Below are 18,011 nucleotides of genomic sequence, written 5' to 3' on the forward strand. Positions count from 1 at the left end.
CCTCCGCGAAGCCTGAACCGCCATCATAAGTCCTGGCGGCTGGGCCCTGGCCTGCCTCCCTCCTCCTCCTCCCCTGCGGGCCAGGGGTGACGGGTTGGGGGTGTGCTGCCCTCGTCCCGCCTGGCCACTGAAGCCGTGGGCCTCCGAGGGCGGGACGACGAGTTCCGACCCCTGGACCCCGGGGCGGGCAGACTGCCAGGCGGGCCGCCCAGGTGACGACACGGCGGGGGCGGTGCCCAGGGCCGCGCCCCGCCCCTCGCAGGCCAGCGCCCAAAGCCCGCGGCCCGTGCCCGTTTCCAGTATGGCCGACCGCTGTGCTTGACCCGCGGCCTCTCCGCTTCGACTCTCCGTACGCGATGCAGAGGCCGAGGCCGTGACTGACACTCTTGCTCACACGCACGCACGGACCCAGACCCACGCCCGGAGTCCGAGCCCTGGGCCCAGAACCGCTCTCGCCCCCGGCGCCGCGGCCAGAGCCCGGACCACGGCTCCCGCGCCGCCGCCGCCTAGCCGAGAAGGACCGCGCCGGATCTCGAGCGCGGCGGCCCGCGGCCGGCAGGGATGGGGAAGCGGGCCGGAGGAGGAGCAGCAGGAGCCGCCGCCGCCTCCACGTCCCCCGGGGCCGGTCTGGAGCCCGCGGCCAGCCGCGGCGGGGGCCCGCGGAGCGCGGCCGCCGGCTTCCTGGGAGCGCTGCACCTGGTGATGACCCTCGTCGTGGCCGCGGCGCGGGCCGAGAAGGAAGGTGGGTGTCAGCCGGCCGGCATCTCCCGGGCCCGGCCCAGCGGCTGTCACCGCGCCCTCGCGGAGGCCGCTGCCGGGCTGCGGCCGGGGAGGAAGGGCCGCGGCTCTGGGCTCGGAGGGCGGCCGAGCGCGGGGCTCGGTCCGACGCGAAGTTGCTTGGTCGAGTCCCGTCCCGAGCCGGGAACTTGCGGTTCGGATGCCAACTCGCGGCGTTGGCCGCACGGAGTTGCTCTTGTTCTCCGTGATTCCTTCCCCTCGTCTTCCCTGTTGTCTCCTGTCACTGCCGTTTCAAAACTTCCTGAGTTCTCATATATTGTTGCCACTTGGCTCACTAGGTAGGAGGGGCATATTTTTAGACTTGATTGCTGTTAATAGGCAAATTTGAGGACACTTTTTTTTTTGGTTGCGGTTTTAATAGCGGCGTGCGAACAGAGCTCACTTTAAAATGTAAAAATAGCGAGACTGGTGGAAAGGCTTCAAGACAGCTTACCGAATTTTACTTTGCATTTGTTCAAATATTTTGGGAGGAGGAATCTTGTTTTTTCAGCTTCCCTTTTCAGTATCGCTTTGCAATATTGATGATTGTTTAGCTAACAATTCTCTCTCTCTATAGTACAATTCTGCTTAGCTCTCTATTGAGCTATTGAAAGTCTGTTTATATTTTTTACATGTTTTAAGATACTTAATTGGGTGTCATTGTCTTTAATGTGAAAGACTTTAAAAACCAATGTCAAGTTTCTAGTTTGCAAACCTTTATCTATAATTTACAGTTAAGGGCTGACCCCTATTTTTAAAACTCTCGTTAGTATTGTATGACTGTAACACCGGTACTTTTACAGGGTTAAAACATCATTTTGTAACCTAGAAGACCAGATCTGTAATTTTGTCATTACTACGTGTTTTTTTGAGCCTGGGGAAATGAGTGACCACAGAGCCTTCATGAAGAAATCACTAAAAGTGAATGGTTTTTAAAAAGCTAAGCAAAACTTGCTAGTTTAGCTTCTGTTTCACACTAAACTGCCACTGCAAAGAAAATAATTTCTTGCCGCAATGACTTTAAGGTTGATGTTCTTCTTTACAACTAAAGTCACTTGCTTTTTATTGTTACTGAGGGCAACAGCAGAGCAAACCAAATTAATGTTAAAGTGCAGTGTGTTTCAGTTTACTGTTTATTTTTTTGCTCAGAACAGTACATCCTCTCACTTAACTCTAAGCAACCTTAGTCTGGGTTAACATAGGTGAAAGTTACTCAGAGAATTGCCATCTGTAGAAAGGATTAATTGACAGAGGCAAGATTATTTCCTGAATAAAATTTTGCTGCTTTAGGACTAGTCAGGCCTGGGGTTGTCATAGTTCATCTTTGGTTACAGATCTGCAGCTGGTTCTTGTGTGGCCATGGTGCCCAGCACAGCGTGGCATGTAGTTGGTGTCCAGTAAGTCTGAAATAGTACAATAAGTTAATGTCTCCTTGAGTGTAAGGTAGTCCTTGGCAGGTATTGTGTCCCGCTTTTTCTCTGCCTTTGCTTACCTTGCACAGTGCCAGGCACACAGTAGGCATTTAACATTTGTTTGAGTGATTGATTATACTCATGGGTCATTAGCACAGGGAAATAAAATGATTGAATCTAGTAAAACATTAAGTTTGTATTGTCATCCTGCTGCTTATTTTTCCAAGAGCCATTTTATGTGCTAATTCTCATTGTATACCTAAGTAAACAAATCCCTTGTTTGAGAAATGTCAGCCTAGGTTATATTTGCCAGTTTCCCTTTTGTATGGTTTATAAGTTTTAATACACCTCTTCTAATACCCGTAAATGTAAGGGTTAAGGGAGGAGAATACGTGCCAGGGTGTACAAGGATGAAAAGATGTGGTCGAATCAGCCAGAGGTCCTGGCAGAATCAGACACCTTTTGTGGCCCATGTTTTGTCTGGATGAACAATTTGGATGGAGAAATTAGCTATTCAAGGTATTGATGGTAATTATTACTAATATAGAACACAAGGACTCTGTCCATCATAAATGGATCTGGCTCTAATCAAATATTCCATGAAGGTAGCTCCAAAAATGGCCAGTGCTTTCAACCTCCTTGCTGATCAGATTCTGGTAGTTTTTGTTTGAGTAGTAGTGAGATTGATTTTCTTACATGAATGTGATACTGCAAATTTGGCACCATTCACCCCGCAAAGGATGCTGTTGGGTTTTTTTCCAGAAAATCTGGGCAGATTTCTGAAGGTAGCTGAGTTCACTTTGTCCATTTACATCCTGAGGACTTTTTGTGTTTATTTTGGCAGTATAAACCAGCATAATTTTTCAAAGTTAAGGCTTACCTGCAATTTTAATGATGTTTCTCTGGGCATTTTGTGTTTTAGCATATTTCTATTGCAGCAGAATCTCACTAAAAAATCTTCAAAACAAAATAAAACTCATTGTCTTTGGAAGGAAAGCAGCAGAAATAGCTAGATTACCTAGTGCAGTTTTTCATGTTTGGACTAGATGTTGTTAATTTTAAGTCAGAAGCGTGAACCATTCTTTGTCTTAACATCCTGTATGTCTTAACACTCCTATATCTTAACATTTGCCTTCACTGATCTATGGGGGTGTGTTTCACTAGTCCAGAGAAAAGGGACCTTTGAAGATGTTTTGACTCTGCTCTACAGTTTGTAAGGACCTCTGAAAGAGTTGCCAGAGGTGGAAGTTACTGTAATTACTACAACTAACTTGCTTATTCTGGATTGGGGTCAAGATTTTTCTTGAAGCTAAGATCTAGATATTAAGAAGAATGAAAATAGGGGTGTGTGTGTGTAATGAAAATATATTAAAATATATATAGTGAAAATACGTGTGTACATCTTAAACGTATAACTTTTAGTGGTATTTTTATTTGTAAATCAGCCCATTCATTATTACAAGCAAATAAGAGCTTTTGGAAAAAAGCATCATATATCATGTATAATATAGTTTCGTTGTGAAATGTGTTTTTGGAGGGCATGGTTGTCTTTTAATTTATCATGAATGAAGAGCTACATTTTATGCATCTAGTAAATATAAAGTTGGATAAATTTTCAGGAATGTGATTGTTTTAGTCTGTGACAATTTATATTTGTGTCACATGTTTTATCATTAATTGGCGATTTATGGCAGGGCGAAGTTTGACAGTCTTTCTTAGGACTTTTAAATTTGTCTACCAGATACTTCAGTTTCGTGCACAAATTAAAGCTGTATTTGTGACAGAAGTGCAGAAGGAGGGTACAAAAGTGTTCTGTCTCCAAAGCATATGAACAAAGTGCTTAGGAATAAAGGCCAGAAGAAAAGAGATAAAAAACCTAATTTGATTAGGTTTTTTGTCTTAGGATGGTAGAATTGGTCAGGAGTGGTATTTGCTTTCTTCTAATCAAATTATTACTTCATAATGTAAAATTTTTTTTTTTTTTTTTTGCGGTACGCGGGCCTCTCACTGCTGTGGCCCCTCCCGTCGCGGAGGGCAGACTCAGCGGCCATGGCTCACGGGCGCAGCCGCTCCGCGGCATGTGGGATCCTCCCGGACCGGGGCACGAATCCGTGTCCCCTGCATTGGCAGGCGGACTCCCAACCGCTGCGCCACCAGGGAGGCCCTAAAAATGTTTTTTAAGAGTGATTTTCTTAAGAGTGAAATGTTTTAATCCTTGCATGGGGGTAGAGTGATTACTTTTTAATTTAGGGCCTAGTAAGTAGAATATTCATTCATAGTGCTTCACTAAAGAACTTTCGTTGCTTGCTTTTACGAAAAGCTGTTTGCTACTGCCTGGATCCTTGGAATCCTCTAGTTGGAAAAAGTGTGTTCTCTCTTTCTCTTGCTAAGGACAGTTTTGCTCCTCTTTGCCATGCTTGCAGCCATCCCCATAGACACCTGCCCAAAAAATCAGCTTTTGGGAGTAGGTGTGAAATCATCTAATTTGTTATCATCCAGAGTAGTAATAAGCAAAGCTACTCTTGGGGGAAAATGAAGTCATTGTTGGTGCTTTTGATCTTTTAGAAATTCTCCTTCATCTGCATGGAGCTTGAGCTTTCTGATTGGCCTTGTCAAGCGGAGAGGCCTTTTTTCTCTGGCTGAATTTTTCCTTATCTGCTGTAAGCAGCATCAGGCACTGTTGATAGCTGCTTCTTGGAACTTTTCTTCCTTCGTTTCTGTGACTTTGTACTTCTTGGTTATCATCCTGCCCTGTTGTCAGTCACTGCTCTGCAGCTGCCCGTTGGCTGTCTTCCTTCTCACGCACATCTGGCCACCAGCACACACTGCACATGTCCAGAGCAGAATTCTCTGACGCTACCTCTGGTTTCCCAATTTTTATTAATGCCATGATTATTCTCTGTGCCACGTTGGTCTCGATTTTGACCGTTTACCGAGTGGCATCAGTGTCTGTTAACTTTCTTGGGCAGCTCTCCCACCGCCTCCGGCCTCCTGCCTGGGGCACTGCCCTAGGCCCTCACTTCCCAACTCTCTCCACTTCTCTAAAGTCCTGCAGTCCCCTCTCTCAATTTGCATTGTCTTTCTTACTCAGCTGTTATTCATTTTGACAGTTAATCATATACTGCCTTGTTTAGCTCCTTAAATTGTTTTATGGGTGTCATTCTTCACCCAGTCTGGAATTTCTATGGGGCAGAACCTCTGTCAACATCTGCAGTGTGTATTAATACATAACAGGCATTCAGTTTTAAACAGAGGGCCACCGAGAATGACCTTATCCTCCCCTTCTCATATCTGAAACCTGGATTGAGAGTCCACAGTACAGGTAAAACTCTGAACTTGGATGCAGGTGTTAGCAATTCTGCTACAGTAAGACATAGGGCAACACTACTTTTTTCTTCCCTACATGTTGCTTTCTATTGTAACTAAAATGAGTAACATATACTTATCTAAACCATCACTTTTGTTACTTTTAGATTTTAATATTTCACATCCTCATAAAGCCCCAATTTATAGATCATGAAGCAAGCACAGAGAAATTAAGTAATATTCCCAAGGTAACAGAGCTGGTAGGTAGTTGAGCTAGGGTTCCCTTGCAAGCCATCTCTCCCAAGTCGAGCTGCTTAATCCTGAATGAGTACTTAAGGTAGTAGATTCTCTTGTATACCAGCTGGATAAAGAACAGTCCTGCCAGTTCATGCAAAACCAATGTGTTAAGTATTCAAGTGAGGTGAATTTTTTAACAACTGTAAACATCTATATCACTTTCTATTAACTTCTTAACCATTAAAATGATCACAGGCCATCTGGATCGTGCACATTCTTAAAAGGAAACCAAGGAAATTCATGAATGTATGATCCATAGAGCAGGTATTTGGTATTAGAAGCCCCTGACTCGACTCTTAGCTCTTGATGATTTAGGTACCTGGTATATTGCTTAGGTTGAAATTACACTGCATTCTGTGAATTCATGTACTTCTTAGTTCTAGATTGGTGCGACAAGTTAGTGTAGACATGTGGAATAGTCTCAGAAGCTGGCCCTGTCTTCAGAGGAAATGGAGATAATCCAAAGGCTTGTAGTGGCATCAGCTTTTGACAGTGGTGAAATCTCTTTCAGACTTCTGTGAGAAGTCTAGGAGCTCCAGAAGTTCATCTCTGGTGCTTTTGTTCATTCTTATGAAGGTGTTTTTGGATTAGGCAGTCATTATCATCCGTAGTAGATCAGTTTTTCTTTCATTCCTTTGTGATTGCTTTAGAAAGATTTTTAGAAAACGATAACTCTTGATTCATTTTGTTGCATATAACACTTAGGGCAAAGGTGTGAAAAATGTCTAAGGTCTAAGAAGATCCTTGACATGGTCTGTCATGATACAGCATCAGACTCATTTTATTTATTTCTATATATAATTGTGGTAAAAAATAAAACACATAAAATTTACCATCTTAACCTTTTTTTTTGGCTGCGTGGCATGTGGGATCCTAGTTCCCCAACCGGGGATCGAACCTATGCCCCGTGCATTGGGAACGTGGAGTCTTAACTACTGGACAGCCAGGAATTCCCTGCATCTTAACCATTTTTAAGTGTATAGTTCAGTAATGTCAAGTATATTCGCATTGTTGGGCAATGGGTCTCCAGAACTTCTTCATCTTGCAAACTGATACTCTCTACCCGTTAAACAGCAACTCCCCATTTTTCTCTTCCACCCAGCCCCTGGAAGCCACTATTCGACGTTCTGTTTTTTGTGAATTTGATTCCTTTAGATACGTTATATCAGTGGAATCATGCAGGGTTTAACTTTTTGTGACTGGCTTAGTTCACTTAGCATATCGTCCTCAAGGTTCATCATGTCGTAGCATGTGATGGAACGTCTTTCCTTTTTAAGGCTGAATAATCTGTTGTGTATATATATGTCATATATATATGATTATATATATGATATATATATTTACAAAATATATATAATATATATTTATATAAAGATATATATTTATAAAATGATGTATATATTTATATAATTATATATATATATACACACACATATATATATCATTTTTCCATTTTGTTTATCCATTTGTTTATCCATTGTCCAATGGACATTTGGGTTGCTTCCACTTCTTTGCTATTGAGAATAATACTGCTGTGAACGTGGGTGGGCAAATGTGTCTTTGAGATCTTGCTTTTACTTCTTTTAGGTATATACCCAGAAGTGGGATTGCTAGATCATATAGTACTTCTATTTTTAATTTGTTGAGCAACTGCCATACTGTTTTCCATTACAGCTGCACCATTTTATGGTTCCACCAACAGTGCACAAAGATTTAGTTTCTTCACATCCTCGCCAACACTTATTTCTTTTTCTTTTTAATAGTGGCCATCCTAATAGATGTGAGGTGATATCTCATTGTGGTTTTGATTTGCATTTCAGTAATAATTAGTGATATTGAGCATCTTTTCTTTTTTTTTTAAGACTTATTTAATTATTTTTGGCTGTGTTGGGTCTTCATTGCTGTGCGAGGGCTTTCTCTAGTTGCGGCGAGCAGGGGCTACTCTTCCTTGCAGTGCATGGGCTTCTTGTTGCAGTGGCTTCTCTTGTTGTAGAGCATGGGCTCTAGGCACGTGGGCTTCAGTAGTTGTGGCACGCGGACTCAGTAGTTGTGGATCATGGGCCCTAGAGCACAGGCTCAGTAGTTGCAGCTCATGGGTTTAGTTGCTGCACAGCATGTGGGATCCTCCTGGACCAAGGCTTGAACCCATGTCCCCTGCATTGGCAGGCAGACTCCCAGCCACTGTGCTGCCAGGGAAGTCCTGAGCATCTTTTCATATGCTTGTTGGCCATTTGTATATCCTTTTTGGAGAAATATTTATTCAAGTCCTTTGCCCATTTTTTAATTGGGTTATTTTTGTTGTTGAGTTGTAGTAGTTCTTTATATATTCTGGATATTATCCCCTTATCAGAGAGATGATTTGCAAATGTTTTCTCCCATTTTGTAGGTTGCCTTTTAGGGTTGTATTCTTTGATGCACAGAAGTTTTTAAGTCTGATGTAGTCTGTTTGTCTATTTTTGCTTTTGTTGCCTGTGCTCTTAATGTCATATCCAAGAAAACATTGCCAAATCCAATGTCATGAAGCTTTTCCCTGAAGTATTTTCTTCTAGGAGTTTTACAGTTTGGGGTCTTACATTTTGATATTCATTATGAGTTACTTTTTGTATATGATGTAAGATAAGGCTCCAAATTCATTCTTTTGCATGTGGATGTCCAGTTTTCCCAGCACCATATGTTGAAGAGACCGTCCTTTCCCCATTCAGTTGTCTTGGAACCCTTGTATAAAGATCATGTGACCATGTACATGGGAGTTTATTTCTGGGCTCTCTATTCTATTCCATTGGTCTATTAATCTCTCTTTACACTAGTACCACACTGTTTTGATTACTCTGGCTTTGTTATTTGTTTTGAAATCAGTGTGAGACCTCAACTTTTGTTCTTTCAGGATTGGCTATTGGGTTCCCTTGATATTCCATATGGATTTTTTTTTAACCTCTTTATTGGAGTATAATTGCTTTACAATGGTGTGTTAGTTTCTGCTTTATAACAAAGTGAATCAGCTATACATATACCTGTATTGCCATATCTCCTCCCACCCTCCCTATCCCACCCCTCCAGGTGGTCACAGAGCACTGAGCTGATCTCCCTGTGCTATGTGGCTGCTTCCCACTAGCTATCTGTTTTACATTTGGTAGTGTATATATGTCCATGCCACTCTCTCACTTCGTCCCAGCTTACCCCTCCCCCTCCCTGTGTCCTCAAGTCCATTCTCTACATCTGCATCTTTATTCCTGTCCTGCCCCTAGGTTCTTCAGAAACTTTTTTTTTTTTTTTTAGATTCCATATATATGTGTTAGCATACAATATTTGTTTTCCTCTTTCTGACTTACTTCACTCTGTATGACAGACTCTAGGTCCATCTACCTCACTACAAATAACTCAATTTCGTTTCTTTTTATGGCTGAGTAATATTCCATTGTGTATATGTGCCACATCTTCTTTATCCATTCATCTGTCGATGGAAACTTAAGTTACTTCCATGTCCTGGCTATTGTAAATAGAGCTGCAGTGAACATAGTGGTACATGACTCTTTTTGAATTATGGTTTTCTCAGGGTCCATATGGATTTTAGGATGGATTTTTCTATATATGCAAAAAATGCTATTGTGGTTTTGATAGGTTTTGCATTGAACCTGTAGATTGTTTTGGGTAATATTGATATCTTAATAATATTACATCTTGCAATCCATGAACATGGGATGTCTTTCCACTTATGTGTGTCCTATTTTATTTCAGCAGTGTCTTGTAGCTTTCAGCGTACAAGTCTTTCACCTCCTTGGTTATTAGATTTATTCCTAGATGTTTTATTCTTTTTTGATGCTATTGTAAATCACACCTGCATTGTATGACTAAGGGTTGTGAACTAGTTTTTGATAAAAGAAACATGGTCTGCTTTTGAAACAAAAAATTCTGCAAGCTTAAGGTAGTTCCTTAGATTATTTGCCTATAAAATGAAATGTATTTTAAGCCTCTTAAGTTCTAACAATTTGTGACTATTTTCTTAATCAGTTTTGATTATAAAATGATGTGACAGTCTAACTTTGGTTCTTAAGAACTACTTTTTTTCCTATGTAGTTACAGTATACATTTGAATCAAAACATATGCTAATAAAAACCTATCTCAGCAGTAAATTTGAGATATAGCCTAAGCCAAGTCTATTGGTACAAAGTAATTAGGGTTTGCATTCATGGTGTGGCACAGGCCCTACTTAGATTTTATTTGGAGGGGAATAAGTAAATTGGAAGCAGAAGATTTTCCTAGGAAATTGTTTCTGGTACAAAGATGCTTTCTAAGACTTAACTGTACTTATAAAGAGCTTTGAAATAAGGTTCAAATTTGTCATTCTAAAGTTTTACTTGGTGTCTAAGCAGTGTCTAAGAGAGGGCGGTGTGCTTTTCTAACCAGATCACTTTTAAAAAGTGCTTCCATGAATTTGTGACATGGGCTCGTGTGAAGTATTGCTTCTTGATTTGAAAATGGATAATGGAGTAGTGGTTAGCACTATCAAGAGGTAATGTCTCTTTTCGGGGCTAGTTCAGCAGTAGTTATGTTTCACAGGTAAGGGAGTTATTTCATATTTAGAAGTTTACCTCACTGTACTGGGGGCTTGTCTTGGGTTATGGCTGGACTCGAAAATAGGTTACTGAGAATAGTGTTGACAAGAGAGGAAAGTAAGAAGGGAGCAGGCTGGCAATTAGATCTAATTTTATTGGAATCCTAGAGATTCTTGTAAATAGAAAATAATTTCTGAATATTGTCAGTTTCTTCCCAGCTGCATCTGGGTTTATTTATACTTGTATAGGATCTTGAGCTTCTGCAAGTTAAGGACTAGGTCATATTCTTCCTGGACCTAGCATTTTAAGGAGTTCAACACATTGAGTTCTGTCTTGGTAGGAGAAGCAGTAAACCATAAAGATGGTCATAAAGTTGAACCAGAATGAAGAAAAAGTATTTGTGAAATGATAATATTTATACAAGTTTGATATTGTACCATTTCAGGAATGTATTATGTAAGCAGTTATTGCCTATAGTTGGTAATGCCTAGAATTACTTGATGATGATTGCTAATGTTTATCAAGTTCTTTCTTTGTGTCAAGCACTGTGCTGATCGCTTTGCATGCCTTACCTCTTTTAATCCTCACATTAATGTCCTTCTTCTCCTAAATCTCTTTGTTCTTGGCTACAATTCCTCTGTGGCTGTCAGTACTGCTGGGGGTTGCTTGTTTGTGAGAGTATAATAAAGGATTTTAATTTCCAATAAAATGAGACAGTGTAGTATATAATAGTTTTTCTTGTGCATACAACTTAGAGGTCAGTTTGAGAAAACTTCTTAATTTCACACAAAAAAATTCATGTTGGTTGTAAAAATGAAACATTATAAAATATGGATGAGTAAATTGAGAAAAATTTCTGTAATCTATCAGGTAGAAAGAACCAACATCAGTCATCATCTCTCTTTCTTCTCCCCCATTTTTCTCCCCTCTACTCCCCATTTAAAAAACAGATGTTGCCAACATTGCCTTTGAAGAAAACTGTCAATTCATATATTTCAACAATACTGTGTGAGGGTGCCCGCTTTCCCACATTGGCTGTTGTCCTTCTTTTAAGTCCTTGCCCACTTGGCAATAAAAGACATCCCTTTGTTTAATTGATTTTTTAAAAATTGCTAGTGTTTCTTAGGCATGGTTTCATACCAGGTTGAGTGATGCACTTAGGTGGAAGGTGTATCTCAGGTTGAGAGAGAGGAGGGTTAGAGCTCCAGCTGGGGTACTAAGATCACATAACCTTGAGAAAGTCTGGGTGACGCAAGGCAGTGTTCTATTTATGGACCTAAGTCAAAGTGTGCATCAACAAGGAAGGAATTCTGGGGACCACCATTCCACTGTGCATGGCAAGGAGATGGGGTAGGAAGAACATACCACACTTACCCCGTGAGTTATCTAAATTAATGAGAGCGAAGTCCACAAGAGGTAGGAAGTTGAGAAGTAGAAATAGTGGTTCAGAGTGTGGGTCTGGGCTCTGGCCATCTCCTGCTTTCTGGCGATGTGACTGTAGGTAAGTAGCATTAACCACTGTCTGTCTCAGGTTCACTATCCATAGAGTAGGGGTAATAATAGCACCTCTCTCATGGAGTTATTGCAGAGAGTTACCAAGGTCGTGGGTGTTGAGCCCTTAGCACAGTGCCTGGCACATTAAAAAAAAAATTGCTGGTAAGACTGAACTCTTCTACACATTTGCTGGCTGTTCGTATTTCTTTTGTGTTGTTTGGTCACATCTTTGTCAATCTTTCTGTTGGTGTTTGAATTTTTCTTTTTGACTTAAATGAACAATTAACGATTTCATATTTTTCCAAGTTTCCATTTGCATTTTTATTTTTTACTTTTCTATTTATTATTATTATTTAAAAATGTATTGGCCAAATCTGTCACTGTTTTCTTTATAATAGAATTTTTATAACTGTAGTCATGAGAGAGAGTATTCTGTTTTCTTGTAATGTCTTTGCTTTTGGTAATAGAGAAATACTGGCCTCAGAAATAGTTGAGAGGTATTTTTTCCTTTTTAGTTTTTTGAAAGAGTCAGCATGGAATTGGTGTTATTTTCCCCATAATATGTGGTTACCAATCAAAGAATTACAATTGAAACCATCTGGGCCGGGAATTTTTTTTGTGGCTTTTTTTTTTTTTTAGTTATAATCTCAGCTTTTAAGATACAGGGCTGTTTAGGTTATCTGTCTTTTTCTGAGTGAGCTTTGGTAATTAAAATCTTTCAAAGAATTTGTCTACTTCATTTAAGTCATTAGATTTATTGAAAAAGTTGTACATAGTGTTCTCCCATTTCTTGAATATTTGTAGAATCTGTACTAGTGACACTTCTCTCATTCCTGATATTTATAACTTGTGTCTTTTCTAATTTTTCTTGATCTGGCTAAAGGTTTATTAATTTTAATATTCTTCTGGAAAACAGATTTCAGGGTTTTTTTGCTCCCTATTAATCTCTCTCTGTCTCTCTATTTCTGCTAAGATTTTTATTATCTCCTTTCTTCTGCTTACTTCATTACTTCTAGTTTTTTTTTTTTGCGGTACGCAGGCCTCTCACTGTTGTGGCCTCTCCCGTTGCGGAGCACAGGCTCCAGACGTGCAGGCTCAGCGGCCGTGGCTCACGGGCCCAGCCGCTCCGCGGCATGTGGGATCTTCCCGGACTGGGGCATGAACCCGCGTCCCCTGCATCGGCAGGCGAACTCTCAACCACTGCGCCACCAGGGAAGCCCTCCTTTAACATTTCTTGAAGTGTGTATCTGCTAATAATGATTTCTTTCATCTTTTATATGTCTGAAAATGTCTTTATTTTGCTTTTATTTTCAAAAGATATTTTTGCTATGTATAGAATTATAGGTTGATATGTTTATTTCATATGTGAAGTGTCTACCTTCACTTTCTTCTTCCTTTCATTGTTTCCCACGAGAAATTTGATGTCATCTTTATCTTTGTTCCTCTGTATGTAATATATCTCTTTTGATAAATTTAAGATTTCATTTTTGTCACTTTTTTGAGCAATTTGATTTGATGTCTCTTGGTATAGTTTTTTTTCATGTTTCATGTTTGTTGAATTTCTTGATCTATGGATTTATAGTTTTCATTAAGTTTGGGAAATTTTCAGCTATTATTTCTTTGACTCTTTTTCCTGTCCTCCTCTCCTCAAACCCAATTTGGGTACTCCAGGTATTCATGTATTAGGCAGCTTGAAGTTGTTCCCACAGCTCACTGTACTACTTAGTTTTTGCCTTTTTCATTGTGTTTCATTTTGGTTGTTATTGCTATGCCTTGATTCAAGTTCATCAGTCTTTTCTTTTGCAATGTCTAATCTGCCATTAATCCCATCCAGTGTATTTTTCATCTCATACATTGTATCAGTAGTTTTCATCTCTAAAAGTGTGATTTCAGTCTTTTTTATATCTTTTATTTCTCTGCTTATTAACTTAGCATATGGAACACATTTATGATACTTTTTAAATTGCTCTGTCGGCTGACTCTAACCTCTGTGCCGGTTCTAGGTAGGTTTCAGTTGATTATTCTCCTGGTAGTTGATGTTTTCTTACCTCTTTGTGTGCTTGATCTTTAATTGGATGCCAGACATTTCAGATTTTACTTTGTTGGGTGCTGTTGTTTTGGCTTCGGAAAAATACTCTTGAGCTTTGTTCTCAGATGCAGTTAAGTTAATTAGAAACAGTTTGATCTTTTTTGCATCTTGCTTTTAAGATTTGTTAGGCGGGTCAGGAGCAGGGCTCAGGCTCGGATCAGTTATTTTCCACAGCTGAGGCAAGACCTCCCTGAGTCCTCTATCCAAAAGCCTGGTGGGAACAGGCACTGTAACTGGTTCTGTGAGTGCCCAGCACTGTTCCCTCTAATCCTTTTGGGTAGTTCTTTCCCACTTTAGGTACTGATCAGTACTTTGCTGAGTACGGTGACCCTCTGTAGTTCTCTGTGCGGCTCTCTCCTTTATGATATTCCGTCCTATGAACTCTCACTGCCTTGGTTTCCTTGGACTCTCAGCTCTGTCTTATCAAGTCAGAGAGTCCACCAGACTCTATCACAGCTTCCCCTCCCTGTGGCCTAGTAACTCAAGGCAGTGAGCCGATTATAGGGTTTGCCTTGTTTGTTTCCCATCTCTTAGAGATTGTTTTCTTCATTGATTGATATTTAGGGTCTGAAAACTATCATTTCATGTATTTTGTCTGAGTCTTTGGTTGTTTCAGGTGGGAGGGTATGGTCCCTGTTACTCCTTCATGCCCAGAGGTAGAAGTCTAGACATCTGTATCAGTTATTATTCTCCAGTATAGCCAACGTTGTTATTTTTAGGTGTTATTCCCAAACCTGTTGCTACAGAAAACGTTTTGGTGATTTCAGATCAGATAGCGTATTAGTATCCTATTGCTGCTGTAAGAAATAACCACAAGCTTGGTGGCTTAAAAGAACACTAATTAATTATCCTACAGTTCTGGAGATCAGAAGTCTGAAATGGATACCACAGGCTAAAATTAGGGTGTTGGTAGGGCCATGTCCTTTATGGAGGCTCAAGGGGAGAAACTGTTTGCTTGACTTTTCAAGCTTCTTGAGAGGCTGCCACATGCCTTGGCTTCAGCCAAGTCCTTCTTATGCTGCCATCTCTCTGGTCCTCCCTTTTCTGCTTCCCTCTTACACTTTTACAGATATTGGGCCCACCCAGATAATCCAGAATAACCTTATTATCTTAAAGTCAACTGATTGCAATCTTAATTCCATCTGCAACCATTTAATTCGCTTTTGCTTTGTGACCTAACGTATTCACAGGTTCCTGAGATTAGGACATTGACGTCTGGTGGGTGGGGGAACATCATTCTGCCTGCCAGAGATAGATGGCTTTCACCATCCTTCTCATCTGCTGCACACGTTTTTCTTTCTTTTTATGGTGAAGAAAAATGATCTACTAAGGATTTTCTTCTTAACCTACACACATTAAAAAAAATTATTAGAAACAGTGAAACTCTGTAAACCTACATTTTAAAAAAATGTGTTGTATATAGCTTGTCTACCATACATAATATTTAGAGGTAGTTTATTTTAATTTCAGATACAATTCATATATTAATTTTTGTGGTTTACTGGCTCAACTTGTGAATTGAGAACTTTTCAGCTCGTCGTATCTGGCAATCTGTAAAAACTTCTGAAGTGTGTGAAGTATTGCCACAAATGTAATTTTAGGCAGGTGTCAACCTACCTTATATTTCAATATTTTTTTCTCTTAAAATCGTATAATAGTATCTCTGTCCCCACCTCCTACCCCCACACACTCTTATCACAGTTCACTTCTTGTGTTGTTGCTTTTTATCATTATAACAGCCTCAACTGGCTGAACATCTGTTCTTCCACCTGGCTGGGTTCTACCTAGGGTCTTGTGCCTGGTAAATAGACAAGGTGAAGGCTTTGCAGATGGATGACTTTTCTTCACAAATTAGTTTATCATTTACTAGCTGTGTCCTGGGGACAAATTATTTAATTGTGGACTTATCTATAAAATTAGAGCACACATGCTTAATAGAGTTGTTAGGCACTTTACGTAGGTACTCAAATGTTAGTTTTTGATATCTTTACAGAGAAGACTTCCTACCTTCTTAAATTTTTTCTTCTTTTTCTAGGCTGTTTCCTCTGGCCTGCGTCTCTTATTTTCATCTTCCCACCACTCCCCCCCAGGTAAAGAAACTGTGCCTGGAGCTTTTGTCTCTTGGATCAGTTCTTAATTCCCTCTTGCCCCTTACTGAGCAAGGAAAGCCCAAGGACAAGGGAAGCTCAAGGACACACCCCAGAGAGGTAGCCATTTCTTTAAGGTGTTGTGTTTTATTTGAATGATATATGCAAATTTTGCATTCCATTCCATGCTGAAAACAATTTTTCCTAAGTGAATATTCCTGGAAGATATTTCGTGTTTCCTACTTCTTGTTCACAGCTGTCCATTCCTGGAAGTATTTTTTTTTTTTTTTGCGGTTCGCGGGCCTCTCACTGCTGTGGCCGCTCCCATTGCGGAGCACAGGCTCCGGACGCACCAGGCCCAGCGGCCATGGCTCACGGGCCCAGCCGCTCCACGGCATGTGGGATCTTCCCGGACCGGGGCACGAACCTGTGTCCCCTGCATCGGCAGGAGGACTCTCAACCACTGCGCCACCAGGGAAGCCCTGTTTGCAGTGGTGGACTAACCTGGACCCTCCCGCGTTCCTGCACAACTTAGCATTGGACAAGTTATGAAAGGCGCTGAGTAAAATTTAGAGAAGTGGACGATTCTCCAACCCTTACGGTAACACCACGCAGTCCACTGTTGCACGACAGACTGCTTTGGAAGTGAAGGCACGTGATGGCCACCAGCTACTTGTGGGAGAAATGGTTTGGCTTTCAGTTTCATGGGTCTATTCCTGTAGATTCTTACTACATCAGTTTCTTTTTTCCTTTTTTTTTTTTAAAATTTGAGCAGGTTGTATACAGTGATATATGAGTAATTTTCACCAGATGGGTATGTAGATATGTTTCTGAATCATTGCAGAATGAGTACTCCAAGACTTTGGAATATCTATGCAGAAAGATACATTCAGAAATATCAGAGAAGGCCTGAAAGTGTCATTCATTAGATTTTGAAAAGGAGATGTTTTCAAAAATGCAAGCTAGGCATTTGGGTGTCTGCAGACAGAGTTAGGGGAAGAAAGAAGTAACAGGCTAGTGGAGGGAGGTCTGTGGAAAGAGTTGGATGGGTGGCAGAAAGACCTAAACAAGGTGAGCTCGGCCTGGGGCCTGGAAGAAACTAGTAATAAAGCAACATTGTCTGTCTAACCTCCCCACCACGCCACCTCCAGGGGGCTGGTCTTAAGATGTACAGGGTGATTTCTCTTCAGAGCCTTTGTACAATTGCAAGTAAAAGTCTTAATTTATACATACTCAGTGGTCATAACACATCAACAGATTACACTTGATTGAGTTAAGTCAGCTAATTCACCAACATAAGTGTTGTCATTTCCTTTTTGTTCTGGTGGGAAGGCTGTGCCTTCGAAACTGGCTTGGGAGGTGAGCTGGGGAAGGGTTCCCTCCCCCTGATGACAGCTCTCTGTCTTCACCACACAAAGGCGAGTGGAAGCCGTTGGGAGTCACTCTTGCTTTGTGCAGGCTTCCCCTACAAGCACACGCCAGCACTGCTTGGCAGACTTTCTGATTTATGTTTTGGTCTGAACGTCTCCTTTCTGGGGTGGAACTCGTTCTCAGAGGCCTGGTTGCAGGGAGATGGGAGAGCCCACTGTTATCTGCATTGTGCACGAACACAGCGTGCTCAGTACATCTTGACTCAGTTGGAAATTGAATCACACACAAGGCTGGTTAATGACCATCTCTGTGTTCACCTCAGAACTTCATGTTGATTTCTTAAAATGTTAATACTTAAAACGTTAAAACACCACGTTGGTTTCTTTTCTTTTTTAAACATTGCCCCTTACCTAGAAGTCATATCTCAGTTCTTATTTGGCCACCAGACTAGGCTGAACACTGGCAGATTAATTCATTAATTTTGATGCAGTGGGTGCCATGTCCTAGGCTGTCTCTAGAAAGATAAAGACGCAGTTCTGGCCCTGCAGGAGCCTCCAGCGTGGTGAGGTGAGCAGGACTGCAGACAGATACTCACGTTACAGGTCACAAGTGCTTATCAGGATA

The 18,011-nt window shown here is 41.0% G+C and overlaps 1 protein-coding gene across 2 annotated transcripts in view; it reads left to right on the plus strand.

Annotated features, from left to right (window-relative positions):
* Positions 1 to 289: 289 nt before the first annotated feature.
* Positions 290 to 18,011, plus strand: part of TMEM131 (transmembrane protein 131) — a 192,215-nt gene continuing 174,493 nt past the window's right edge. For both annotated transcript variants that reach the window (XM_060170052.1, XM_060170053.1), the window contains exon 1: positions 290 to 742. In XM_060170052.1, the coding sequence (XP_060026035.1) occupies positions 562 to 742 (181 nt within the window). In that variant the 5' untranslated portion in view covers positions 290 to 561. The remainder of the gene's footprint in view (positions 743 to 18,011) is intronic.

Source organism: Lagenorhynchus albirostris, chromosome 13 (genome assembly GCF_949774975.1).
Source record: "Lagenorhynchus albirostris chromosome 13, mLagAlb1.1, whole genome shotgun sequence".
NCBI lineage: Eukaryota > Metazoa > Chordata > Mammalia > Artiodactyla > Delphinidae > Lagenorhynchus > Lagenorhynchus albirostris.